At 35.7% G+C, this 25,247-nt stretch overlaps 2 protein-coding genes and 1 long non-coding RNA gene across 3 annotated transcripts in view; 1 reads left to right on the forward strand and 2 right to left on the reverse strand.

The window, feature by feature from the left end:
* The window catches only part of LOC123557860 (uncharacterized), a 96,031-nt gene that overhangs the window by 67,675 nt on the left and 3,109 nt on the right, over positions 1–25,247 (reverse strand). The window lies entirely within an intron of this gene.
* LOC128557202 (uncharacterized) overlaps positions 1–25,247 on the forward strand; it is a 61,949-nt gene that overhangs the window by 26,516 nt on the left and 10,186 nt on the right. The window lies entirely within an intron of this gene.
* LOC123559197 (uncharacterized) lies at positions 7,991–10,698 on the reverse strand. Its single transcript, XM_045351010.2, has 2 exons — positions 10,324–10,698; positions 7,991–9,042 (listed from the first exon to the last, which is right to left on the reverse strand). Exons 1-2 carry the CDS (start codon positions 10,442–10,444, stop codon positions 8,456–8,458), a joined length of 708 nt encoding a protein of 235 aa, XP_045206945.2. The 5' UTR covers positions 10,445–10,698; the 3' UTR covers positions 7,991–8,455.

Consider the following 25,247-nt stretch of genomic DNA (forward strand, 5'->3'; position numbering starts at 1 on the left):
AACATGCCTTTGGCCATTTACAAAACAATATCTCAGATGGCCAAGACATACATTTATAAAATACAAATTCATGATATTAACAGTATATAATGCAAATACTGTACAGTATATTGTATATTATTACATACTCGTTTCTATTCCCCGTTAAGTTACACTGGTACCGGAAACGTCAATATTTTTCCATACACTGACGCCTGAATTTCATATCGGGTGCGTGACGTAATTCAGTGTGTGCTGTTGCGCTATTTTTTTTCTATTTAGTTCAGTATTGTCAGTCCTATTCAGGCTATTGAACAAATTTATGACATTTGCATTATATTTATACGTGTAGATGTGTATGTAATAAAAAGGTTATTATCTTTGCATCGGGAAATATGCACTCGTTCTTCAGTGGAAGAATATTGCGCTCCTAAAGTCGCGCAATATTTCCACTGAAGAACTCGTGCATATTTCCCGATACAAAGCTAATAACCTATAATTACAGTTACATTACCATGCATGAGCTATACTGTAAGAGAAAATGACAGTTAAATTGTCATAAACATACTATACTTGAAAAAGTGTGCATGTGTTTTAGCTGCAAGCAAAAACCGCTTTCTGAATGAGTTACATCCTTGATGCAATACAAAATATTATATTTATATATATCTTATCTGGGTCACAGATTATAAAACTAAATATGGAAACCAGTCAAAAAGTTCCAACATCTGACTGGTTGATTTTATGATTGGTTTGACAAATGGCAAGGTTGCCTGGTCAGACTGGTTTCCAAATTGAGTTTTATTATCTTGGACTCATTTCATAACTTATTATTAACACAGGGTTAGGGTTTGTTTGTGTTTTTATTTTATGATAAGGTATTTATGCCATGCTTTTATATATAAAGGAAAAAATGTTAAATTTATGAGGAGATATCTCCCTACATAACCAGCTGCATTACATATTATTACATACTCGTTTTTATTCCCCGTTAAGTTACACTGGTACCGGAAACGTCAATATTTTTCCATACACTGACGCCTGAATTTCATATCGGGTGCGTGACGTAATTCAGTGTGTGTTGTTGCACTATTTTTTTTTATTTAGTTCAGTATTGTCAATCCTATTCAGGCTATTGAACATATTTATAATATTTACATAATATTTATACATGTAGATACGTATGTAATAAAAAGGTTATTATCTTTGCATCGGGAAATATGCAATCGTTCTTCAGCGGAAGAATATTGCGCTCCTAAAGTCGCGCAATATTTCCACTGAAGAACTCGTGCATATTTCCCGATACAAAGCTAATAACCTATAAATATTACACAGACATTTTAATATTAAGTAATATATGGATACAAAAGTTTTCATATTTAAGACAAAGTGAAATTTAGGGGTATAAAAGTTTAACTAGATATGTCAGATCCACTTTTGAACATTCAATAAAATGTCTTACTCTGATATTTTACTTTAAAACAATATATAATATGGAAATGTCCCCCTCTTATAGTTTGTTTATAAGGTTGGGTTTTCTGTTCAAAAATGGATTTAAACAATAAATTTGCATAACAAAATAAGAATTTTGTTTCTTTGCAAAGTTGATATATTATATTTTCTCATATTTTTTGAGTATTTGCAAGGAAAGATCGCATGAACACTTATGGAAAGCACTGACAAGGCTGCTCTCATACAGAACTCAAATTGAACTCGAATATCATGGTCATGCACTTATGTTTGTACATAGGTCAAATGTTGAAGTTAACAGCCTTGACATTCTAAAGTTATGGGATTCAACTGGGCATAGGAGAATTTCATTAGCGTTTGATCAAGTCTTAATATAAGACATGATCTCGGGAGTATGCATACCTAAATACAACGAGCTAGAGAGTATAAACGGAAAGATTCCAAACTGAAGATTTAATAAGTGTGTCTAAGTTCTTAACTATTAAGTGACCATATATTTTTGAGAGAACCTACGTGACTATAACGAAGTTTTGAAATGCCGTACGTATAACTGTGACTTTTTAGAAATATGTTCCAAAGCGTATAAAGAAGAAAACCGCGGTTTATACTCTCTAGCTCACCTGACAAGTAGTGACAAGGTAAGCTCTTGTGATCGCCCTTCGTCCGGCACCCTTCCGTCGTCAGTCTGTCACGGATCCACAATTTCGTGTAAACATGAAAGAGACAACATTTTGCAGTCAACTTTAATCAAACTGAGAAACAACTTCTATTGGCATAATATCACGGATCCTTTTGAAAACTGGCCAGATCCCACCATGGGTTGCAGAGTTACCGGTATTGCCCCTTAAAGGGCCAAAATTTGCTAATTTGGCTTTTGCAGCCATATAAAGACTTCATTTATGGTTTGATTTGATACAAACTTGCAAAATATCTTTAACAACAACACATCTTGGATTCCATGATGAATCCATAATATCCAACCATGGGTTCCGGAGTTACGTCCCCTGATTGACCCCTGAAAGAGCCAAAATAAGTTAATTTTTACCTATTGAATACGATAGAAGTGACATTTTACATTTGATTTTAACCACACTTACACTTAACTAAAATCACAATAAGATCTGGGTTTCTTACGAAAACTGGCTAGATTCCATCATTGAGTGATTGGCCGTGAAAGGGGCAATTTTTTTCTATTTTGGCCCTTTCAGCCATATAGAGATATCATGTATGCTTTGATTTGATACAAATCTGCACAGAACGTTTGTCTTGATGATCTCTAGGCTATGTTCGAAACAAGGTCATGTGTGGTCAAAAACTAGATCATCCTCTCAAATTAAAAGAAAAGCTTGTTAATACTCTAGATGCCATATTTATGACCTTATCTTCATGAAACTTTGTCAGAATGTTTATCTTGAGGATTCCAACAAGTTTAACAGGTGAGCGATATAGGGTCATCATGACCCTCTTGTTTATATAGATTTGCGACATTTTAAGATTTTGATTAACTTATAAGTAGAAATTTATGACAACATTTGATCTTTTAGATCTGACATGTCATACGCACAATTTATCCAAGTGTAAACATTTTACTTTTGCTGACTTTCACATATGTAATATTTCTTATTTCAAGAAGATTGACAAATTGTACATTTGTATTACATATCTGTATTGTATTGTATATGCATAAACTTTGTTGCTTCTTTCAAGTTTTCGTTTCACGTCAGCCATTCAAAAAGCGGTATAAATGAACATATAAATTTACCGAACCAAGCAAACATGACCATATGCGATTAAAATAACGTTTTAGGGTGACAATAATCGCAGATACGTTGGCTTTTTCAAAATTCTTATTCTTCTGCAAATATGTAGGTAACTAACATGTACGAGGATCCTTTTAATGTCGTTATTTTTTCTAAAATCGGTTTCTTAAAAGTAACAAAAACATGTTTGAAATGCAGGAAAACGTACAAAATGGCACCCTCGAAAAACATTTCACGGGGATGCATGGCCCCAGACACCCCTAGAAAGTGCCTCCCTATTTTTGGATCTCTGGCTACGGGACTGAGGTGTAAAAATTGAGACCATTTGTTTGTCATACGGCAAGATAAATGAATACTGTTTGGACATAAATGGCAGTAACTTCTAAAGATATTTTAGAAATTAAAAACATTTATATTAACAATCATGGAGAGTTTGTACAGAAACAATATAAATGATGTTCTTTATTATTATTCAATTCAGCCCAGTATTGCGCAAAAAGCAAGACTTGATTCATATGAACTGATTGTGAAAACGCATATCTACGGAATCCTGTTGGGGCCATTTATAATGTCGCCGTCGCGTTTGTGGGGTCGACACACGACAACGCGAAGTGACATAGCGACATTACGAAGTGACACCCGACAACCGCAAACGACGGCGACAATCCCAAACGACAATGTCGCGATATCAACTTTGAAATGTCGCCTTTCAAAAGCACGATATATCGCGATGTCACTTCGCGTTGTCGAGCGTCGTATCGCATTGTCGCTATGTCACTTCGTAATGTCGCGATGTCACTTCGCGTTGTCGTGTGTCGACCCTGCAAACGCGACGACGACATTATCAAACGACATGCGATAATCACAAACGACGCTCGACAACGCGAAGTGACATTTTCCAAATGTCGTATCGTATGTCGCGTGTCGCGGGTTTGGGTGAGGGTCGACGTGCGACAATTCCAAACGATACACGACGCGCGAAGTGACACTCGACAACACGAAGCGACATTTTCATAATGTCGTATCGCATGTCGCCCGTCTACCGGTGAAAGGGTAAGATAAAAACGTGTATTTCCGTACTTTTCCATACGTAAAATGTCCATGTTTTTTATTAACTTCAAATAATTGTAGAATGTTCCAAACACAAGATATTTTAATGAAATAACTTTTATAAATTAAATTCAAACATTGTCTAAAAGGATATGTAACTTGTATAATTTTATCGCCGACGGTTTCGTCGGAGGACCGTCTCAAAATGTATCATTTTTCGTGAAAATATGCATACTTCTTCATGTATTAAATAGAGGGGTGGTCCTTGTCTGAGGAGCCATATCTTCATAACCTGATGTCCGATTTTAATAAATGATACCTTGTTGCAAAGGGCAAACCAGTACCTAGAGAAAAGAGGCCACGTCAGGTTCGAACACGGTCGGCTAGGGTTCAAGGTCAAATTCCGGTAATATTCTCAAAATATGAACTTGTCAGAGCAGTCAAGACAGTCCTGAAAACCCAAGCACTACCTTCACTGAGTCCAATAACACCATCGGAGCAATTCTCATGGCTCCCCGGGTCCGGTCAGCTTAGTCTTGGCTAGCACCCTACCGCATAAATCATTTTCTGATACATGTCCTATTTTTTTTTAATTATTATTATTGTAATTTATACTGAATTTCAGTTGATAATGACACTATGTTAGATTTTGACCCTTGTTCGAGTCTCTACACCCCAGATACCTACTTATACCATATATATATGAATATGTTCGTAGATGACTTGGCTTTACATTTAAGCTACTTACATGTCCATATGATGCCATCAGAGCTCAGGACAGGTATCAGTAAATGATTAAACTTGTTATATACGGTAGGGTGCTGGCCAAGACTAAGCTGACACGACCCGGGGAGCCGTGAGAATTGCTCCAATGGTGTCATTGGACTCAGTGAAGGTAGTGCTTAGGTTTTCAGGACTGTCTTGACTGCTCTGACAAGTTCATATTTTGAGAATATTACCGGAATATAACCTTGAACCCTAGCCGACCGGGTTCGAACCTGACGTGGCCTCTTTTCTCTAGGTACTGGCTTGCCCTTTGCAACAAGGTATCATTTATTAAAATCGGAAACCAGGTTATGAAGATATGGCTCCTCAGACAAGGACCACCCCTCTATTTAATATATGAAGAAGTATGCATATTTTCACGAAAAATGATACATTTTGAGACGGTCCTTCGACGAAACCGTCGGCGGTAAAATTATACAAGTTACATATCCGTTTAGACAATGTTTGAGTTTAATTTATAAAAGTTATTTCATTAAAATATCTTGTGTTTGGAACATTCTTCAATTATTTGAAGTTAATGAAAAACATGGACATTTTACGTACGGAAAAGTACGGAAATACAGCTTTTTATCTTACCCTTTCACCGGTAGACGGGCGACATGCGATACGACATTATGAAAATGTCGCTTCGTATTGTCGTGTGTCACTTCGCGCGTCGTGTATCGTTTGGAATTGTCGCACGTCGACCCTCACCCAAACCCGCGACACGCGACATACGATACGACATTTGGAAAATGTCACTTCGCGTTGTCGAGCGTCGTTTGTGATTATCGCATGTCGTTTGATAATGTCGCCGTCGCGTTTGCAGGGTCGACACACGACAACGCGAAGTGACATCGCGACATTACGAAGTGACATAGCGACAATGCGATACGACGCTCGACAACGCGAAGTGACATCGCGATATATCGTGCTTTTGAAAGGCGACATTTCAAAGTGGATATCGCGACATTGTCGTTTGGGATTGTCGCCGTCGTTTGCAATTGTCGGGTGTCACTTCGTAATGTCGCTATGTCACTTCGCGTTGTCGTGTGTCGACCCCACAAACGCGACGGCGACATTATAAATGGCACCAACAGGATTCCGTACATATCCCCATCGACCCACACCAAATGACATTTGAGTGAGTAATTTTCAGTTCTGAGTATGCTGTATCGTTTATGGTCTTTCTTGACCATAACACTCACGTTATGAAGTCTGGTGGCTATACGCCGTTAACAAGCGTTCGCCAGTTTAAAGTTCAGGTCACAGTACACGACAATAAGGCAATCTATTGACCGTAATAATAAGGTCGATGACTATAAGTCCAAACATTATCCAGCTGCTGTTCACAAACTTTTTAGTCTCGAGGTTTGTGTGAATGTCAAACTGCCGACCTTCAGAACAACAGGATTCACCAAATAGCCGCTGGCAATCATTCTATGCAGTTATAAATCTCCAGTTATTATTGGCAATCTTCTTCGAGACTCAAGGTCATGTCACAGTAACGTTCCTTTCACCTATTGAACCGTTATCTAGTGACCACATGCAATCATTCTATTAACCACGCTTACGCTAGGCCACATTCTCAAATTATTGCAAACCCACCACAACCTAGTGACCTACTTTTTCCTCCAACATGTGAACTTCGTGAAAGTCATTCTGATTATACTGGTATAATGCAGCTATAATGGACAATACAGGCCAGTGTTTTCACAACTTCATCTGCAAACTCAGGATCACTTTGACGTTGACCTTTGACGTACTGAGCTGGCAAAACTAAGTGGGTTATCTACTGACCACAGAAATCATCCTATGAAAATTGAAAACTATATAGACCCATTCGCTTTCCCAAAACAGATCGCATCCGATCGACTGACGTTAGAATAAATCACAAAAATTTAAGTATTACTAGAGTTGTGCATATTTACTGAAAATCCTCTACACCATCTTGAAAAGTATGTCTGATTTGTTAACCGGCTGAATTTATTTAGATTCTCACGTCTTTTACGCAAAAAAGATGTCACTATTAACAAATACTTTTGCATGTCTATCAATGACAAACTAGGACCAGTTTTGGCTTTACAAAAACGAGTAGGATACCCCGCGTTACTGTAAGAAATTTTCTGTTCATGTTGATGCAGAGTTGCCGGTGATGCAAAAACAACTATCCAAGAATTCCTTCAATTTAGACTGACTGGATTTTTCATGGTGTAATATAGGGATGTACGTAGTCATGCAGAAAAATCAGTCCAATAACGGCTGCCTCGTGTTAAAAACTATTAGGTTTGATTTATACAAAAAAAGGTATGTTTTTTACCAAGAAGAAAATTCAGGATCATTATTTTTTGTTAGCTCACCTAAACCGTAGGTAGGTTCAAGGTGAGCTGTAAATGAAGGTGGATGGTCCGGCGTCTATCATCCTTAATTTATTCGTCGTCAATCATTCACAACTTACATAAACATCTTCCCCTCTGAAACAACTACATAGTCAGAGTCACACCAAATTTCTGAAAAGGTCCTCTTTCAGTTTCATTGATCTTCATCAAACTTGGTCTCTTGCATCATCATTATGTCCTCTCCAAGTTGATTCAAACAGGGAACTTTTTAGGGGCCGCCGCTGGAGCTAAAAACAACTTCTCATTAACTGCTTTATGGATCTTAATCATATTTGGTCTATAGCATCATTGTTTGGTTCTCTATCAGTTTTATTTGTAATGACCACAAAAAGATAAAAATAGAAAAAAAAAATCTAAACGACTTCTTTTCATGACCTTCATCATACTTAGTTTGTGAGATCATCATTAGATCTTTTTTCCGTTGCACTGCGGGTTTTTATTTTCAAAAAATATTTGATATACTAAGTTATCTTTGCACAGCGGACTGGCGCTTCCTGCGATTTTACCCATGCCTGGCACCCCATGCCAGATGGCTCCAATGCTGTTGATAATAACTAACGATTGATGCATGGTTTATATATTTTTATGTTTGATGCTCTTCATTTCTTATATGTATATCTTTCGATTTAAATAAATCATTTTATGGAAATAACAAAACATTACGATATCAGTGATAAAACTACATCTAAACTTTGTTGCTGTGTGTCTTTAAACATCATGAAGTCACTTCAGTTTACAAACGTTAATTCCGTGCACTTCGTTTCAGTACGCTAGATAGTTCTACAAATAAAGTATTTTGTTTCAACAATCCGTAAAATACGGTATGTAAGAAAAATAATGTACCTCTGGTTGTAGGAGCAGATGTGAATATCCTGCTCTCCACACTTGATTTTGATGCATGCATTACAATGAAGCTAATATATTCTAAAAGTATCGGGTAACTACATTTTTATAAAATATGATCAGACGTATCTGTGGCTTGCAACAAAACAAAACATATACTGTTATTGACAAGTTAAATACCATTCATTCTTAATTCTTATTAAAATCAACTTCTAAACGCTGTTTAATTGTTTCTGGGAGCAGTTCGCACTCCTCTTTGATATCACCATCAACCTCCATACCTTTCATGCACTTTATAATCTTTTCTAGTAGTTCTTCATTACTTTGAAAGTATCTGTACCAAAGTCTAGCTGCTCTTGTTCTTTTCTGTTTAGCAATGTTCATGCTTACGCCAGTTTCTTTTTCGATAAAATGTATATACCTTGCACTTTGTAGCGCATACTGCGTCTTCGCAAGAAAGTCGTCATCCATTTTGTTTAATTCTTGTTTACGGCGAGCAAGATGGTGAATCTGAACAAACGTGTTTTCAGAAATTGAATATTCTGATGCAGCATTTTCCATTTGACTCAACTTAAAATCTGATGCTGCAGAAATGCAATTTTTTCTAAGATCCTCAAGTTTATACAGCTCAGCTAGTTGGATGTGGCGGTATATTTGGACTGCATCAGGTAGGTGTCTGGTTTTTACAAGTTTTACCAGACGCCTCTGACATTCCTTTTCCAGTACCTTTACTTGATACTCAACAGCCAATGGAAGAATTTTGTAAACAGAATCGTCTGAAATGACCAAAAATATGAGACAGACTGTAATATGAAATTAAATTATAATATACATATCAAATGTTAATATTTTTACACGTTTTCACGATATCCTAAGTATAATCAAATGAAAGTTTACTACCAGTTTAAAAGATAAAATATATTTCAGCACGGACTTATATCAGACAGTTGAAACAAGAAATGTCTTTAAAAGACAAACGGCGTAGAGGTAATAATGTTTGGCGCATGAAAAATTCAGAATTAAACAGAATGTACAGACAGAAAATATTTGGATATGCATATACGAACACATTATTCATTTGCAAATATTCCAACTAAGCAGCAAATTTAAATGATCAAGAAGTGTCCTTTCAGTGATAAAAGGTCAAAATGATTTGACGTCCTGGGCTGATTCTGAAATAATTTCGTGTTGGGTCAGAATCCCGAATAAGTAACCCACTGGCACAATGTGTCGACCAGCGTACAATTAGTTGGACTGGAAAAGGCCAAAGCAGTTGACATGAAAATAAAACCCTAGCTTTTAAATCACCAGTGACCCCCATAACTCTAATTACTTGATTAAGTTAACTTAAAGCAAAAAATTAAACATTTGCAGATTGGGATACCTTCAATAAATGTTGAAATCTTTTTTTATTTGTGTAAAGTAATAGGTAAATACTTACATAATATATGATGGAATAGTGATTTTTAAATTTAATTTGCACATTGTTGTTGCTTGCATCATTATTTTCATGAAATTTAAAAATTTTCAGCTGACCTACTGGCCTCCATTGGTGTTGTTATTGTTTTTGTCTGCACTTGCCAGAGCGAGGCTCCAGTGGGGAAAGACCTCTGGTGTCAAATTATGTAGGGAACAACTCATTTTCGTGAAATAATAACAAAAAATTATTAAATTTTCTGCTTTATTTTCACGAAGAACATGAATTTGCCATGGGTGCGCAACCGCGTACAGTGCGACACCGGATACACCGACTCTATAGTTACAATCAGCCACCACTCATTCATCCATAAGCGAGGTACGCAACGGGGGAAGAAGTTAACTTTCGATTTCTCTAGCGGTGATAAATTACTAAAAACTTTAAATTAGAATATATCGTTTTAGTTTAGGGTAACAAAACTACTAAATATGTTCCATTTAATATGTGCCTTCTGACAATCAATGTCATTTAAGACTAATAAATGGTTTATCTTCTTAGTGCGCACTTGTTCCGTGTCCCGATTACTACAGAATCTAGGTCAAAATCCATGTTATTCAGCTAACGCCTAAAAAATACATACTTGTGACACGTTCCAGTCTGTCTGGATAGAAGCAGCTTAGGAACTCCACAAAATCCGTATACTTCTTCCCTGGAAGTTTAACTTCAGCTTGATCCTTCTCCTTAAATTGAGACTGTAGCATGGCACGAAACACTGGCGACGCTAAACATAGGACCGCTTTCACAACTCTTATTTTATGTCCATCCACAATTAACGTCAAGTCATATTCACCATTGTCACCGGTAAAACTATCATCGATTTCATATTCTCCATTTTCAGTATTCAACAGCTAAAAAGGTTAAAATATTATATCAGCTTAGATCAATATATTAAGTACGTAAAGCGAAAGTAGGTCAATGAATTTTCAGCAAACGAATCGTGTCGTGAAACATCAGGTATTTCCGTATTCTCCGTATAATCCGTAATTACAGTTTGTTTAGGTTACAACACACTAAATAGCTGTTCTTCTTTATTTTATATAAAATTGACATATTTCCAATGGCCGCAGCACACATCAGGACCCATTTTAAAATTCTGCAACTTACATTTTCTTGAAGAATATTGTCAGTGCTGAATAAAAATAAAAATTAGTGGAGGTCATGTTTGATGCAAGAAAAATATTTTCAGTCAAACATACAAACTGCAAAATCAGCTAAACAATGAGACCCCAAATTGAATTGTACTGGTGGTGTATGATCTAAGTTTCCATGAAAAATTCTGTCATGTTATTATTTCAGTATGAAAGTGCTACCTACATGTCAAGCATAGATTTGTCATGTGATTTCAGCAAAAAACTGCAAAGAAAATAAGGAAAATAGCTCTACAGAGCAAAACAGCTGAGAACTATTTGAAACCGCCATTACGCGACTACCATTTTTTCGCGCCATTTTCCTATTTAGTGTCTGTATGCCTTTAGAGATAAGACGTATCGATGATTTAGTACAGGTAAGCTAACAGGAAAAAATAAAACTAGATATTTGGTCTTACTTTTGAAGCAGTGTGTGTAAATTTCACTAAAATATTTATAAATATTCTCTAGAAGAGAATTTGGAAGTTCCCAAAAGAAAATGCTACATTAGGGATTAAACTTGTATATATCACGACCACTGTATGTAGCTTCCATTCTGCTTATCAGCGGTGTTTACAACTGACCCATCTCAGTCTCGTTCTGGGAATCTCATTCAATACTCATGAGATAATATTAAGAAGGGTCTATTGCGTAGCATAAAGGCCGAGGTGATCAGATTGCATAATTATATTTTAACGAGGTTAACTTGTTTCTAAGGGGTCATGTTCATGTGACCCTTTTCCCTTGCTTTAAAGGTTTTCGGAGTGAAATTGCTGTCTATATTTATCTCACTATCTTATCTTTAGCTTGGATTCCAGGAAAACTTTTTTGCATTTGTTGGGGTTTTTTTCCGCAAAAGTCCAGGCAACATTCAATGAATGTTCTCGCCCATTTCATCACACCTCATATTGTTTTACACCCACACCTGTTCACATACGCATAAATGAAATATGAATGGAATTATGAACAAACACATGAAAAGATTCGAAAGAGATGCTCCCCTCCAGAGATAAAGATGGAAGGAAGGAACGATGCCTCTCTCTATATAGTGGAGTTAAGAGGAATGTGCATGTCATTCTCTTTTGAGAAGTCGTCGTGCACAAGTGTATAAGCTGTCTGAAACCATTCACCAGACTGGATGATATGTTGAGGCATATGAAAACAGTACACACCGACGGAAGTGGTGAAACAGACTCATCTGATATGGAGGACATGAATGCCACTGATTAAGAAAGCGGAAATGAGTCGCCAAACGGTTTTAGCGATTGTGAGTATACCTCAGATGAGGAGTGTGGTGATTCGTGGAACACCATTATAGACTTTACATTTAAAAAGTGGCAGCCGGAATAGACCTTTTTACCCAAACTACGGTAACTATGCAAATTCCATGGTGGACGGACGTTTTGGCCACGGACATTTTGGCCTGGACGTTTTGGCCTAGGGCGTTTCGGCCTAGGATGTTTCGGCCAGGCAAATTTTCTGGATAGGACGTTTTGGCCAAAAATAAATTGTGGTTCCTGACATGCAAAATATGGTCTGGAGATTGTTTTGGAATCACATATTCATAGATACTTTTTTTTATGAAACCATTTAAATGATCCACTATTAACTTCTTCTTCAGATTACATATTCACCGTTTCTAATAATTATTCAAGACCTACTCTGCATGTTGTGGAAATAAAATTTAATTTTGGCCAAAACATCCTACCCAAATAATTTGTCTGGCCAAAACATCCTAGGCCGAAACGTCTGGGCCAAAACGTCCGCTGGCCAAAACGCCCTACATTCAAATTCCATGGATGTTTTGATTTTAACGCGCATGCGCTCTTTACGTGTGGCAAAAAAACTCTCAACGATAAGAAAACCTACACAAAATCATCATTTTATTACGAATTGTTTTGCCACTATAAGGTTGATTTCAGTCAAGTAATTTATTATACGGTATGCTTTGATTAAACACATGTATGTTTTTAATCATATCTTACCTGAAAAGCCTGCTTTATTCATATTTTCGTCAGAAAAGAACAAGCATTTCCAGTCCATTTCCACACATCATACTAATTTAAAACTGTTCCTTAAACTTAAAAATGTCATATTTTTCCATTATATCTATTTTCCCACAACTTCAAATAGTTGATGTATATATTTTTCTCCGACCTGAAAGATATTACATACTTGGGGTGGGGGGGGGGGGGGGTGGGGGTTCGCGGCTCCATGTCATTGAGGTTGCTGTTTTAAGTGATCTACCGGAAATCGTTACGTAACTATTATGCAATTGACATGATAAAACATAGGACATCCTGGTAATAAAGATCCTTTCAGGGGTGTCCCCTAATTAGAGCGGATAATAAAATTTACTGAAGCATATAAGATGGCTTTGATGTGATGTACGTACTTTAATGCATCCGGTAATCAACGCCTTAATATAAGAACGCACTCGGATTAATATATCACGTGGCGGAGCCGTTTTGTGAATCAAAAATAAACATTTAACGAGGTACCTAGTATTTTAAGTTCTATAAGAATATATTTTGGAACTTGAATGGGCATTTTCATTTAAAACTATATAAGTGTACTTACAGAAATTCTAAATTCGTAAGATATGAATCAAATCCAGGACTGTAACTACACACTTCCAAAGTCGAAGAATCAATAGAAATAAAAAATAACAGTTTTAAAATGATTATTAGCTAATATATTTATGATTTTTATTTATTCATTTTATTTTTTTCTTTGAATTCGGAATGAATTGATCAGTATGATTGGATAAAAAAATCAAAGGCTGAACTTAGTTATTTTCAACTGCGACATTTAATTATATTTTAAGTATCATGTAAGCTAATTGCGACAGGTTGTAAGTTATGTGAGATCATGTCAGGAAATAGAACAAAAACTTTATTAATTCATGGAAAATACCATTTTTTTCATATTTCTTAACCTGAATTTGTCGAGAACAAACTTGCTGAAAAAATGTTTATTAATCCAAAATCATGAAAGATAATGCGCATTAGTTAAACTATATCAGCTGTGGGTTTGCAAAGATCTACATATATTTTCCTTTGTCTTTCAGTGGATATTTACAATAAAACAAACTCATTATTGATCGAATATATTGAAATAAGGTATAACTCTAACGTAATCGTGTCTTTTTGCCCTACGTAGAGTGCGCATGCGCGAAAATTGTTTCCCGTTGCTAAGGAATTAGTACGGAGTAAAAAGGTCTATGGTGTCGGCCCAGTACAATTTCTTCTTCTTTGCTGTATAGTAAAACAAGCAACTTCTGACATGGATTGTGACTTTCACAACAAAATTGCAGCATTGACAGTCCTGTACTTCTGAAGAATGACCCTGTTCCAGTCAATATAGCTTAGAAAATCACTATCATCAACGATGAACTTTTTTGCTACACACCAAAGTTTTAAGTCCATGTTTATATTTCCAATACACATCTGTCATGTCTACCAGTCTGGAGTAGTTTTTTAATCCATCCGCACAGGAATATAGTCCTGAAAAACACAGACAAAACAACTGTTAAAGACATCAGAAATGGCACAAAATGTACACAGTGTCAGTGAATACATTTAAAATATAACATGTCAAAGTAGGGATGGCTTTAAATTGGGAACTTCAAAATTTCAAAGAACTACTTCCTAGGATACAACGACCCGGAAGTACTTCAATACCGGGGTGACACCCTATACGAAGATAAAGTACAAAACTACGTGGAGGCCGAGGATGTGACATTATGACGTTGCTGGAAAACGTGCTTTCCGCGGCATGATACCCAAATACAGCAAGACGGTGGCGAAAACGTTTACGGACTATATACTCTATTGCAATGCTTTTAAAAAGATCCCATTTATAAATCCGTCACGGCATTAGATCTAAAGTTGATCGATGGCTACGATAGCGAGGAGGCTTGGAGGTACGTAGCGAACAAGAGAATGTATCTGTTTGAGATAAAGATGGCAGCATCGGACGAACTGGAAGGAAAGGAAAGTCAAGGAAGATGGTGGTGCGGTCGGAGCTATGCAGGGGGTCGAACGTTGGGCAAAAAGGGAACTGGAAAGAATCAGAAATCAAGCCAAAATACGCATTATTGGACGCGGAAGGAGATGAAAGAGACCAATCATTTCGAAAAATGACTAATGAGCATACTATTATACTAGTTAATTTATATAACGCAAAAGGACTGAATAATGATGTGTTTCCGCTTACCGTTTGTTCGCTCCCTGTAAAACAATAAATAAGTAAATATGCCTGTAGTGTATACAGAGCTTTGTTTTCTCTATTAAACCTTGACACTACAAGAACTTCTTTCCAGTCCTCCTCCCAGCCCACTAAAATCTTCCTCACCACCGGCGGGGACGGAGAAAATCGCTGTGGTTCCATTCGCGATTAAGTCATTTCTAAGGTGTTTAAGATTGGTCTGTGACACTTGTAGACTTTCAGGTACTGATGCCATTGGAAAAGAGGGTCGTTATATCCGTTTGTTTCTACCGGACATCTATAATGTCCGTTTCGTCCTTTAAAATCACCGTACTCCATCTCAATTGTACGCGTAACGATGAAAAAAGAGAGAGAAAACCAGCGATACTGTTATGATGATCTTCAGACAATTATAGATGAATAAAAATCTTGTCGGGTCATTTTTGCCGCAAAGTTTACGAAACAATACCTGAATTTCATTGATTTTAACAAAATACGATCGGCTATTGGTTCGCTAATGTAAAAAGATCTCAGTAACTTGAAAAGAAACAGACCAATGGATAAACGTTCGGGATTCGAACCTAGTATCACTCGATCCTGACTGGCTACGATTCCGGTCCTAGTACAGCAAGATGTCCACTACAGACTCAGTCGATTCGAACCTAGTCAATCACTAGAGCGCGAAGTTCCAATCCAATAAACGGAAATACTACGTAAATAGAACTATACAATTTTGATAAATAAAGCTAAACAGGTGAAAATTGTTTATACTTCTTTATAGCACAATGACTATTTATACTTGCGTTATTAAATGAGGCCATCTTTTCATTGTCTTTTTCTGAACCGTTCAGTCTATTTGATTATTTTTTAGTTAAAATGTATCCGCCGAAAGGTTTTATTAAAACGTATTTTTTTGTCGAAATACCTGGTATTTGTAAACAGACAAACTGTAAATGCAACCGTTCTCTGCAACATTAAGGAATACAGTCTTTGACACATTAAAAAAAACAAACAAACAAGCTACTTAATTAAAGTCAGCAGAAAACAATCTACTAAAATCTGTCCCACCAATTCTCTGAAGACGTTTTAAAATACATGTATTTGGTGTATATTGAAAAGATAAAGGTCTGACATTAGCAATGCTTCAATGCATGTAGTATATACATGTAATACTAATGAATCGGAAACTGTAACGAATGTATGGTGATTTCTCAATGTATTTTGTAACACCTTTGCATTTTGTGTCTGTTAATATTTCAGTGGATTAGAAAAAGTCGAACTATAAGTTTGGTAATGAAAACTTAACAGAAACGAAGATTAGGTCATTGTCAAACAAGTCCGCTCCTTTAAACAGTCATAAGGTATATATGGGTAATTACAACATTTATTGCCCAGTCACCACTTTCTGTAATATCGTGTGAGCTGGGCTTGACACAGTCTTCGTACTCCAAGATAACGGTGTCCTGATTGCAGTTTGACAGCTTATTATTACACTCAGCACATATACAAATGAGACAATAGGTATAATAATACAATAATTAAAACACATTAACCAGGCTACGGGTTGTACATAATACAGTTTGAAAAAGAGGGTAATATCAAACTTATCGGTACAATAGACACTGTCACCACGTATAAAGCGTTATATTTTTCATTATTTTAATTTTGTTGTACAAAGTCTTTATCTCAGTTGTTAAATATTATATATTTGCTTGTAAAATAAGCAAAAAACTAAAAAATAATGCAGTAATACTAAAATTATTTCTTTTTCTGGTGTTGCAAAATTACTTAACGGTATTTTGATTACATTAAGAGAATCTGACGAATGGCATACTGCAAAATATAGATACATTAAATACTTTCATTATGTTCATAAAGGTCCGCGACAAAGCGAAAATGTGAGATTTTTATTTTTGGCGCGTTGTCGCCTTTTCGCTTTGTCGCGAGTACCAGAGCGAAAAGGTGAGGTTGAGAACACGATTAGCGAAAAAAACCACAACGCGAAAGGCGAAAAAGCGAGATTTTTAACGCGCTGTCGGTGGCGCGTTAAAAATCTCGCCTTTTCCCCTGGGACAAAGCGAAAAGGCGACAACTCGCCAATACAAGAAATATCGCCTTTTCGCCTTCCTGTAGAACATGCGCTATATAAAATATACATTCTGTCATATCTTATAAAATGGTGTGCGCATGTGCTACAGGAAGGCGACAATCCGAAAAAGTGAGATATTTCTTTTGGCGGGTTGTCCCCTTTTCGCTTTGTCCCGGGCGACAAAGTGACAAGGCGAAAAGACGAGTTTTTTTAAAAATCTCGCTATTTCGCTTGTCGCCTTCCTGTAGCGCATGCGCTGTATAAAATATACATTCTGTCACATCTCATAACACTATTAGCCTACTTAAAGTATCACACCTTAAGTTAACGAAACAGTGCCATATAATTTTCGTAATAATGACAACCTTGTGACTTCAGCACGCCGTACAGAAATAGTCTCAAAATCTGTAAAAATATACCATCATCAGTTATGGAATAATTAGAACCTTCAGATAGAGTATCGCCCTCCTTAAACATACTTAAAGCAAAATTGAAAGAATTGTTTAAGCCTCCCATTGTACCAAAGAGAAAATGCAGATTATCATGTTTGATTAAGAATTAAATGTAGCATTCTTAACTACGATCTTTACAATAATCGCTTACGAAATGACGCCTTTCGTGAATGCGGAAACGGAGAAGAAAATGCAGAACATTATTTCTTTATTTGAAAAAAAAACATCTGAGGAAAGACTTCGATTATTTCAATTATCAAGACAGTTTCATCCTTTAAACACAAATATATTGCTCTTTGGAAAGAAAGAACTAACAGACGAAGAAAATAGTATAATATTTCTAGCAGTGCAAGCTTTTATTCAACAATCAAATCGGTTTAAGTAGTAAAATAAATTCAATAACCTTATATATCTTTCTTTTTATTTCTATTTGTTAGCTTTTATATACATTTTGTTATGAATGAAATTGTCTACGTATGTTCTTATTTGCTTGAACAAAGTTTAACTTTATATAAGTTTTATATACATGTATAATCTTATAAGTATCAATTTATATCAAGTATGGGTTTCTTTTGGAACGGTCGGGATGAAGAGGCAGCTTCAAGAAACAATTTAGTAGCTCCATTACAGAAATGTATTCTTTGATATGCTCTTTTTCTTTTGTGTTATTGTAATATTTTTGTTTGTTTGTTGTTTTTTTTTTCAGCTGAAGTAACTTGCTCACATTAAATCTGTTTAGTAGAGTATAACATTCTTTCTATGGGAAGGACTGTATGCTGATGTTGAAATAACTCGTTGCCCGACCCTTTTGTTTTGTGTTATGTGTTAAAAATGTATGTACTATTGTGTGCATCTTTGAAACAGAAAGCAATAAAATATTATTAAACTAAAGATCTCATAACAATGGTGTGCGCATGCGCTACAGGAAGGCGACAAAGCGAAAAGGCAAGACTTTGTTCCGGGCGACAAGGCGACAAAGCGAAATAGCGAGATTTTTTACGCGCCGTTTACGATGGTGAAGCGCGACAGTACGATGGCGGAGCATGTCAGTACGATGGTGAAGCGCGACAGTGCGATGGCGAAGCGTGACAGTGCGATGGCGAAGCGCGACAGTACAATGGTGACACTACGATAGTGAAGCGCGACAGTACGATGGCGAAGCACGACAGAACGACGGACCATCACCATTGTACTGTCGCGCTTCGCCATCGTACTGTCGCGCTTCGCCATCGTTCCGTCGTACCTTTGCGCTTCGCGTTCACAGGGAGCAGGCGCTGGCCGTAACATAACCGTACATAATAGATCGGTACTGTGACTCAAATCCACGACCTTTAAAGGGTAAAGGAAGGCCTATTAATAAAACACAGTGGTTATTATAAACACTTTCCATGCTGTTCAAGTATACTTATAACTGTACAACTGACTGTTAGAAACTGACCAAATAAATTTGAGGCCCGTCTGTATTTTTTGCAAAAGCTGTTTATTATTAGGCAATTTACATGTAATTAAAATAACTATTTACATACTAGTACCTTTTGGTCCGAGAGCTCACGGACTTTTATTGCAACAATTGAGGCCAAAAGAAGTTTATACATTTTTGTAAACAATATTTCATATCCTCCATGAAAACCCATTTCTTAAGTGTCAAAGCCGTGCCTATCTATATTTTGTTCACTTATGTTTGTGATAGGGGAGGTAAAACTCACTTGTAAAAAAATAAGGGGGTAGGGTAAAGTTTACGTCTACCAGTTTTTTCACTGTTTAATTACAGTAACAACTGGATTGTCATTAAATGTATATATGTCAGCAATGACAGCAATAAGGAATTCCTCAAAATGGAATGAAGGGCAAACTTGATATTCAAGGTCAAAGGTCAAATTCATGTGAAAATCACAAAATTTGGCTTATTTGAAACTTATTTTTATTCTCAGAAAATAGTTTGTTATCATAAGCCACTCATCTTTATCTATGCAATTTTTATATATCAGTAAAACTCAGAAATACAAATATCACTGCAAAAGGTCAAGGTCAGCCCTGATAATTTAAGGTCAAATGTCATTTTCATGCGAAAATGTTAAAACTGTTACCATTACCTTTTCTAATCTGTTAAATATGTTTTCAAATTACTAGCCGCTGAAGTTAATTCATTTTAATGATTGTATGTCAGGCAATGTCAGCAGTGCAAATGTAACCCCAAAAACACCAATGATAAAACTAATATCAGAGGTCAAAGGTCAAATTTGTGTAAAAATGCATCAATAGCTTTCTTTTTGAAAAATAACCGAAACCTTTCTAATTATAAATATAGTCTGGAATGATTCAAGTTCAAATGTGATATTAAGGGTCAAAGGTCATTTTCAAGTAAAAGGATGAAGAAATAGCTCTTTACCATTTCTCTTTGTTGATAATACCTTGTCGATATTTGTCAATGATATCTGTTCATTTTAATGTATAAATGTTTGGCAATGTCTGGTATGCACATACAATTTCGAAACATTCAAGGTTAACCATAATATTGAAGGTCAAAGGTCAAAAGAATGGGTAAAATGTTGCAATAATATCACCTGTTTTTAATAATCATTATTGTTTAAAAGTATTTTTACATGAAAATGACCTTTGACTTTTAATGTCAGGTTTTACCTTGAACAATTTGTCATTATCATTTCAGCAGTGATATTGTCAGTTTCAAATATTTAAGATGAATAATGATCAGTTTTACTAGTGACAAAAATACCCTAAAACAATAAAGAAAAATCATTGCAAAAATGCTTTTTGCGAAATTTTTAAACAAATTTGACCTTTGACTTTAAATAATAGGTTTGTTTCTGACCTATCGGGATAAGACCTACATTGCTGACCTTGCTAAGCATGCATACATCAATGTGAATTGGTAACAATGTCTAATTACAAGCTTTTTTTTTGAAAAAAAAAATGAGTAAGTATGCTGCATTTTGTGCTTTTTATACAAAATGACCCCTATCCTTTAATACCAGGGTTGACCTTGACATATTTTCTCTTCGATAACATCGTCTGACATATATACAGTAAAAGAACAACGATCAGTTACAAAAATTACAAAACAAATACTGTTAAACAATAATAATTATTACAAACAGGTGATACTATTGCAACGTTTTACACACTTTTTTGACCTTTGACCTTCGATATTATGGTTGACCTTGAATGTTTTGAAATTGTATGTGCATACCAGACATTGCCTAATATTTTTACATTACATTGAACTGATATCATTGACTTATATCGACAAGATGTTATTAACAAAGAGAAAAGGTAAAGAGTTATCTTTTTATTCCTTCACTTGTAAATGACCTTTGACCCTTAATATCACATTTGAAATTGACTCATTCAAGACTTAAGACCTAAATTGTTGCCCTTACTTGACATGTATACATTAAAATAAATTGCTAACAGTGAATTGTAACAAAAAACTGTTTTTGAACATAGTTATGAGTAGGATTTCTACTACTTTGATCTTTTATGTAAAAATGACCCCTGGCCTTTAAACCAGGTTTGACCTTGACTTATTTTCTCTTCCATGACATCGTCTGACAAATATACAGTAATATGAACATAGATATGTTGCTAACATGACAAATCTTATTTCTTTGTTAAAAAGATATCTTGTCTTTATAACTTTATGTTAATTCATTTTAATGTTGACCTTTAGTTACTTACTTACTTACTGCGTTTCAGCTTCTTATGGCCGTTTTATATTTTAACGTTTCATGCGGCAATAAATTAAGTTAAACGATACGCAGGTCGCTGGCATCTCCCAACAGCTTGATCTCAAATGAGATGTCTGTGGGCCATTTTCTGGCGTGCTTCTTCCAAATAGGAACAGCTTTGCAGGATGTGGAATGGTGTTTCTTCCTATAATCCGCACTGACATTTAGCTGTCTCTGCAGCACCCAGCTTCTTCATATGTTTTCTCAGGCCACTGTGTCCAGTGCACAGATGGAGGATAGTTGTTTGGATGCGCCCGATTAACTTGTGTAGACTGTCATGATGGAGCAGGTAGCCTCCAATTATGTTCTTCCGGTCTGACGCAAAGCTGTTCTTCAGTAGAGTCTGAGCATTTCTGTATGAAGTTGGAGGTTGGAGATATCGACAAGGTATTATCAACAAAGAGAAATGGTAAAGAGCTATTTTTTCATCCCTTTATTTAAAATGACCTTTGACCCTTAATGTCACATTTGAACTTGACTCACTCCAGACTATATTTTATTACTGACATGGTGGGACATATATATATATTAAACTAAATTACGAGTAATTACTAATAATTACAAAGGCATCTGTTTTTTTTTCAAAAACGAAGCTATTTATGCATTTTTTTTACACAAATTTGACCTTTGACCTCTGATATTAGATTTACCCTTTGCGGTTTTTGGGTTACATTTTCACTGCTTACTTTGCCTGACATGCAAACATTAAAATCAATTTACTTCAGCGATTAATAATGTGAAGACATATTGAACAGTTAGAAAAAGCGAAGGTAACAGTTTTCACATTTTCGCAGGGAAATGAACTTTGACCTTAAATTATCAGGGCTGACCTTGCCTTTTTGCAATAATATTTGTATTTCTGATTTTTGTTAATATATACACATTACATAGATAAAGATGAGTGTCTTAAGATAACAAACTATTCTCTTAGAAGAAAAATAAAGTTAAAATATGCCAATTTTTTTATTTTCAAATGAATCTGACCTTTGACCTTGAATATCAAGTTTGCCCTTTATTCGATTTTGATGAATTCCTTATTGCTGTCATTGTTTGACATATATACATTTACTGACAATCCAGTTGTTACTGTAATTAAACAGTGAAAAAACTGACAGACGTAAACTTTACCCTACCCACTAATATTTTACAAGTGAATTTACCTCCCCTATCACAAACACAAATGAACAAAATATAGATAGGCACGGCTTTGACACTTAAGAAATGCGTTTTCATGGAGGATATGAAACATTTTTTTCCAAAAATGTATAAACTTATTTTAGCCTCAATTGTTGCAATAAAAGTCCGTGAGCTCTCGGACCATTTAAAATGACCTCCATGCCTAGTCATTCAATAAGTGATTACTGTCCTTTTCCACAATTTATTTCGGTAGCAGTATTTGCTAGATGACTTTTTGTTAGCAATATTCTCACTCCAGTGTATAATTGCAACTTAGACTGGTCATAGTGTAAGCAGAGTCATGCATTGTCCAAATTCTTTTGTTTTGATACATGTTAATGATGTTATTGAAAAAATCCATGGCATAAACATAGTTTTGAGCATTTCTGTAAACATCTTGCTTTATGAGAGTTGCAAGTAACAGTTGCAGCCAAAAACTTGAAGAAAGATTTTGTTTTAAAACAAGAGCTGTCCGTAAGACAGCGCGCTGGACTATTCGAATTTTACACAATGTAATTAACATTTATAATAAAATAAGGGCCATACTTTGTATTATATTCAAGCACGAGTTGTTTAACTTTGTTATTTTAATAAGTGCCCAACCTCTTATGCTATTTAACAATCCTTTAATGTTTTGTTACACTAGGTCAAGAACATTTTGAGATACATGTGGGACACAAACTTTTATGCCCTTAATGCATATTTTTGACTAAGTGAAAGACCATAACTCTGGTTTTGCACGGGAAAATCCTGTCCGGCATGCAAGAACATACATTCCTTTCAGCGGAAAGTAGGATACTTTATGTCTTTAAGCGGTGATAAGTTTTGTGATTACAAGTCGGCGATCTCGCTAGAAAAAAAAGGCATGCCAAAAGGTTAGAGTTAATGTAGAAGTTTTGGCTGTACGATTTCCACAGTATATAATTCTGAAAGTTTTGGAATGTACGTAATACTGTCTCATTTCACCGAGCCTTAAACTGTGAATGGTTTGACTTGATCCGCCTATAATATATTAGGCATTCGCATCAGTTAGTGTTTTATTTTTGGTCATGTAAAGGTGGTGTAACGTTATATTTAACACCCGTCGGTAATTTACATCGTTGAAAATTGACCTCCTGAGTCATTTCAACGTTACACCACCATTACATGACATACCAATAAAACATAAACAACCATGTCAGTACTGCGACTCGAACCAGCGGCCCTAAATAGATGAGAGCTTTTGAATTTAACGTTGAAAAACGACCCGACTGTAGGTGATCAGCTTCCATGCATTACACATATAGTCACCAACTTTACATATAGACGTTAATAAGCAACTTAAGATGTGTAGCTGGGTTTTAATTTCTGTATCTGACCAGTATCTGCTGAATTATGGCCTATGAATTGGCAAATAATTAGACGTATTATTAGCTTGTGGCGTGCTCGAATGTATAACTAAACGTTTATTACTTACAGTCCTAAAAAAAAAAATACAGAAATGTTAATTTTTGATCTGTATTGCGTAAAATTATTGGGATCAGTTTTCAATTTTATAACCTGACTATAGTTGATCAGTGTTTTAATAAACGAGGGTCAAATTTTCACGCGTGAAGGGATCATTAAATAACGGACGGGGTAAATTGATCAGTCATTCATTGAAAAAGGACCCACGGGGTCAATTTTCAACGGGGCAATATTTAATGTTACACTGGCTGGTCAAGTCCAAATTTTCATTCCAATTCTATATACTTGTCATAAATCGGATGAAAGAGAACACTTTTACACAAGTGAGTGGGCGGTGAGTTGGATTTTACGGCGAATCGACACAAAAAGGTCATAACAGAAGAAACCCTCAAAGAAAGACAAAATAAGAGCAACTTGACAACACAATGTTTATACATGATTATTGTTGGCACGTAGAGCTTTTCTTTTCAACCTGAAAATCTTTGCCGCTGAAGCTTTGAAGCGTTACTCACCAATTTTGAAATTACCGATTTGTATATGTTTGTGTGGTTACATGTTATCGTTTTGTTTCTGTCAATAATCTTCTTCACTTTTCATTATCATTCATGACGTTTTGTCTATATTAAAAAAGCTTTGACTTAATAATCTCGGGAAGAAGTTCAAATTCTTCCTCCTGTGAAGGCCCTAGTGGCATATTCCATTCCATCTTTATTTTAGACCTAGGCATTGCTCGCGCATCCTTCAGTTTCTTTATAGTTTGTCCAAGCAGTTCTCTATCGCTTTTAAAATACCTAAAGCATAGTCGCACACCTCTTATTTGGTTGTTGAAACTTCTCTCAATTTCATTTCTAATAATGTCTTTGTAATCATCAGCTTTTGGAAGATAACTGCCACGAGTAATTGAATACTGGGGCATAGTAGTCTTGTTAAAAAGAAATTCATCATCGGCTCTGTCCATCTCATATCGTCTGATGGTCATATTCTTTATCTGCATCAGAGCTTTATCAGAAACTGGATATGCTGTTTCTGCTTCAATGGTCTTGTCAAGTTTAAATTCAGATGCTATGGCGATGCATTTGTCTCTCAGTTGGTCAAGTTTGTAGAATTCGGCAATCTGAATATGTCTATATATCTCCGTCGCATTTGAAGCATGCTTTTCTCTAACTATCTGTATAAGGAGAGTATGACATCGCTGTTGCAAAACGTTTACCTGATATTCAATGGCAAGTGGTAAAATCTTGTAAACTGTTTCTCCTGCA

The sequence above is a fragment of the Mercenaria mercenaria genome, chromosome 5 (genome assembly GCF_021730395.1).
Source record: "Mercenaria mercenaria strain notata chromosome 5, MADL_Memer_1, whole genome shotgun sequence".
Taxonomy (NCBI): domain Eukaryota; kingdom Metazoa; phylum Mollusca; class Bivalvia; order Venerida; family Veneridae; genus Mercenaria; species Mercenaria mercenaria.

Coding starts and splice junctions, on each gene's coding strand:
- LOC123559197 (XM_045351010.2), bottom strand. CDS start 10,444: ATGCTACAGTCTCAATTTAAGGAGAAGGATCAAGCTGAAGTTAAACTT. Junction 9,043..10,323: donor CAGACTGGAACGTGTCACAA/GTATGTATTTTT, acceptor TGGTCATTTCAG/ACGATTCTGTTTACAAAATT.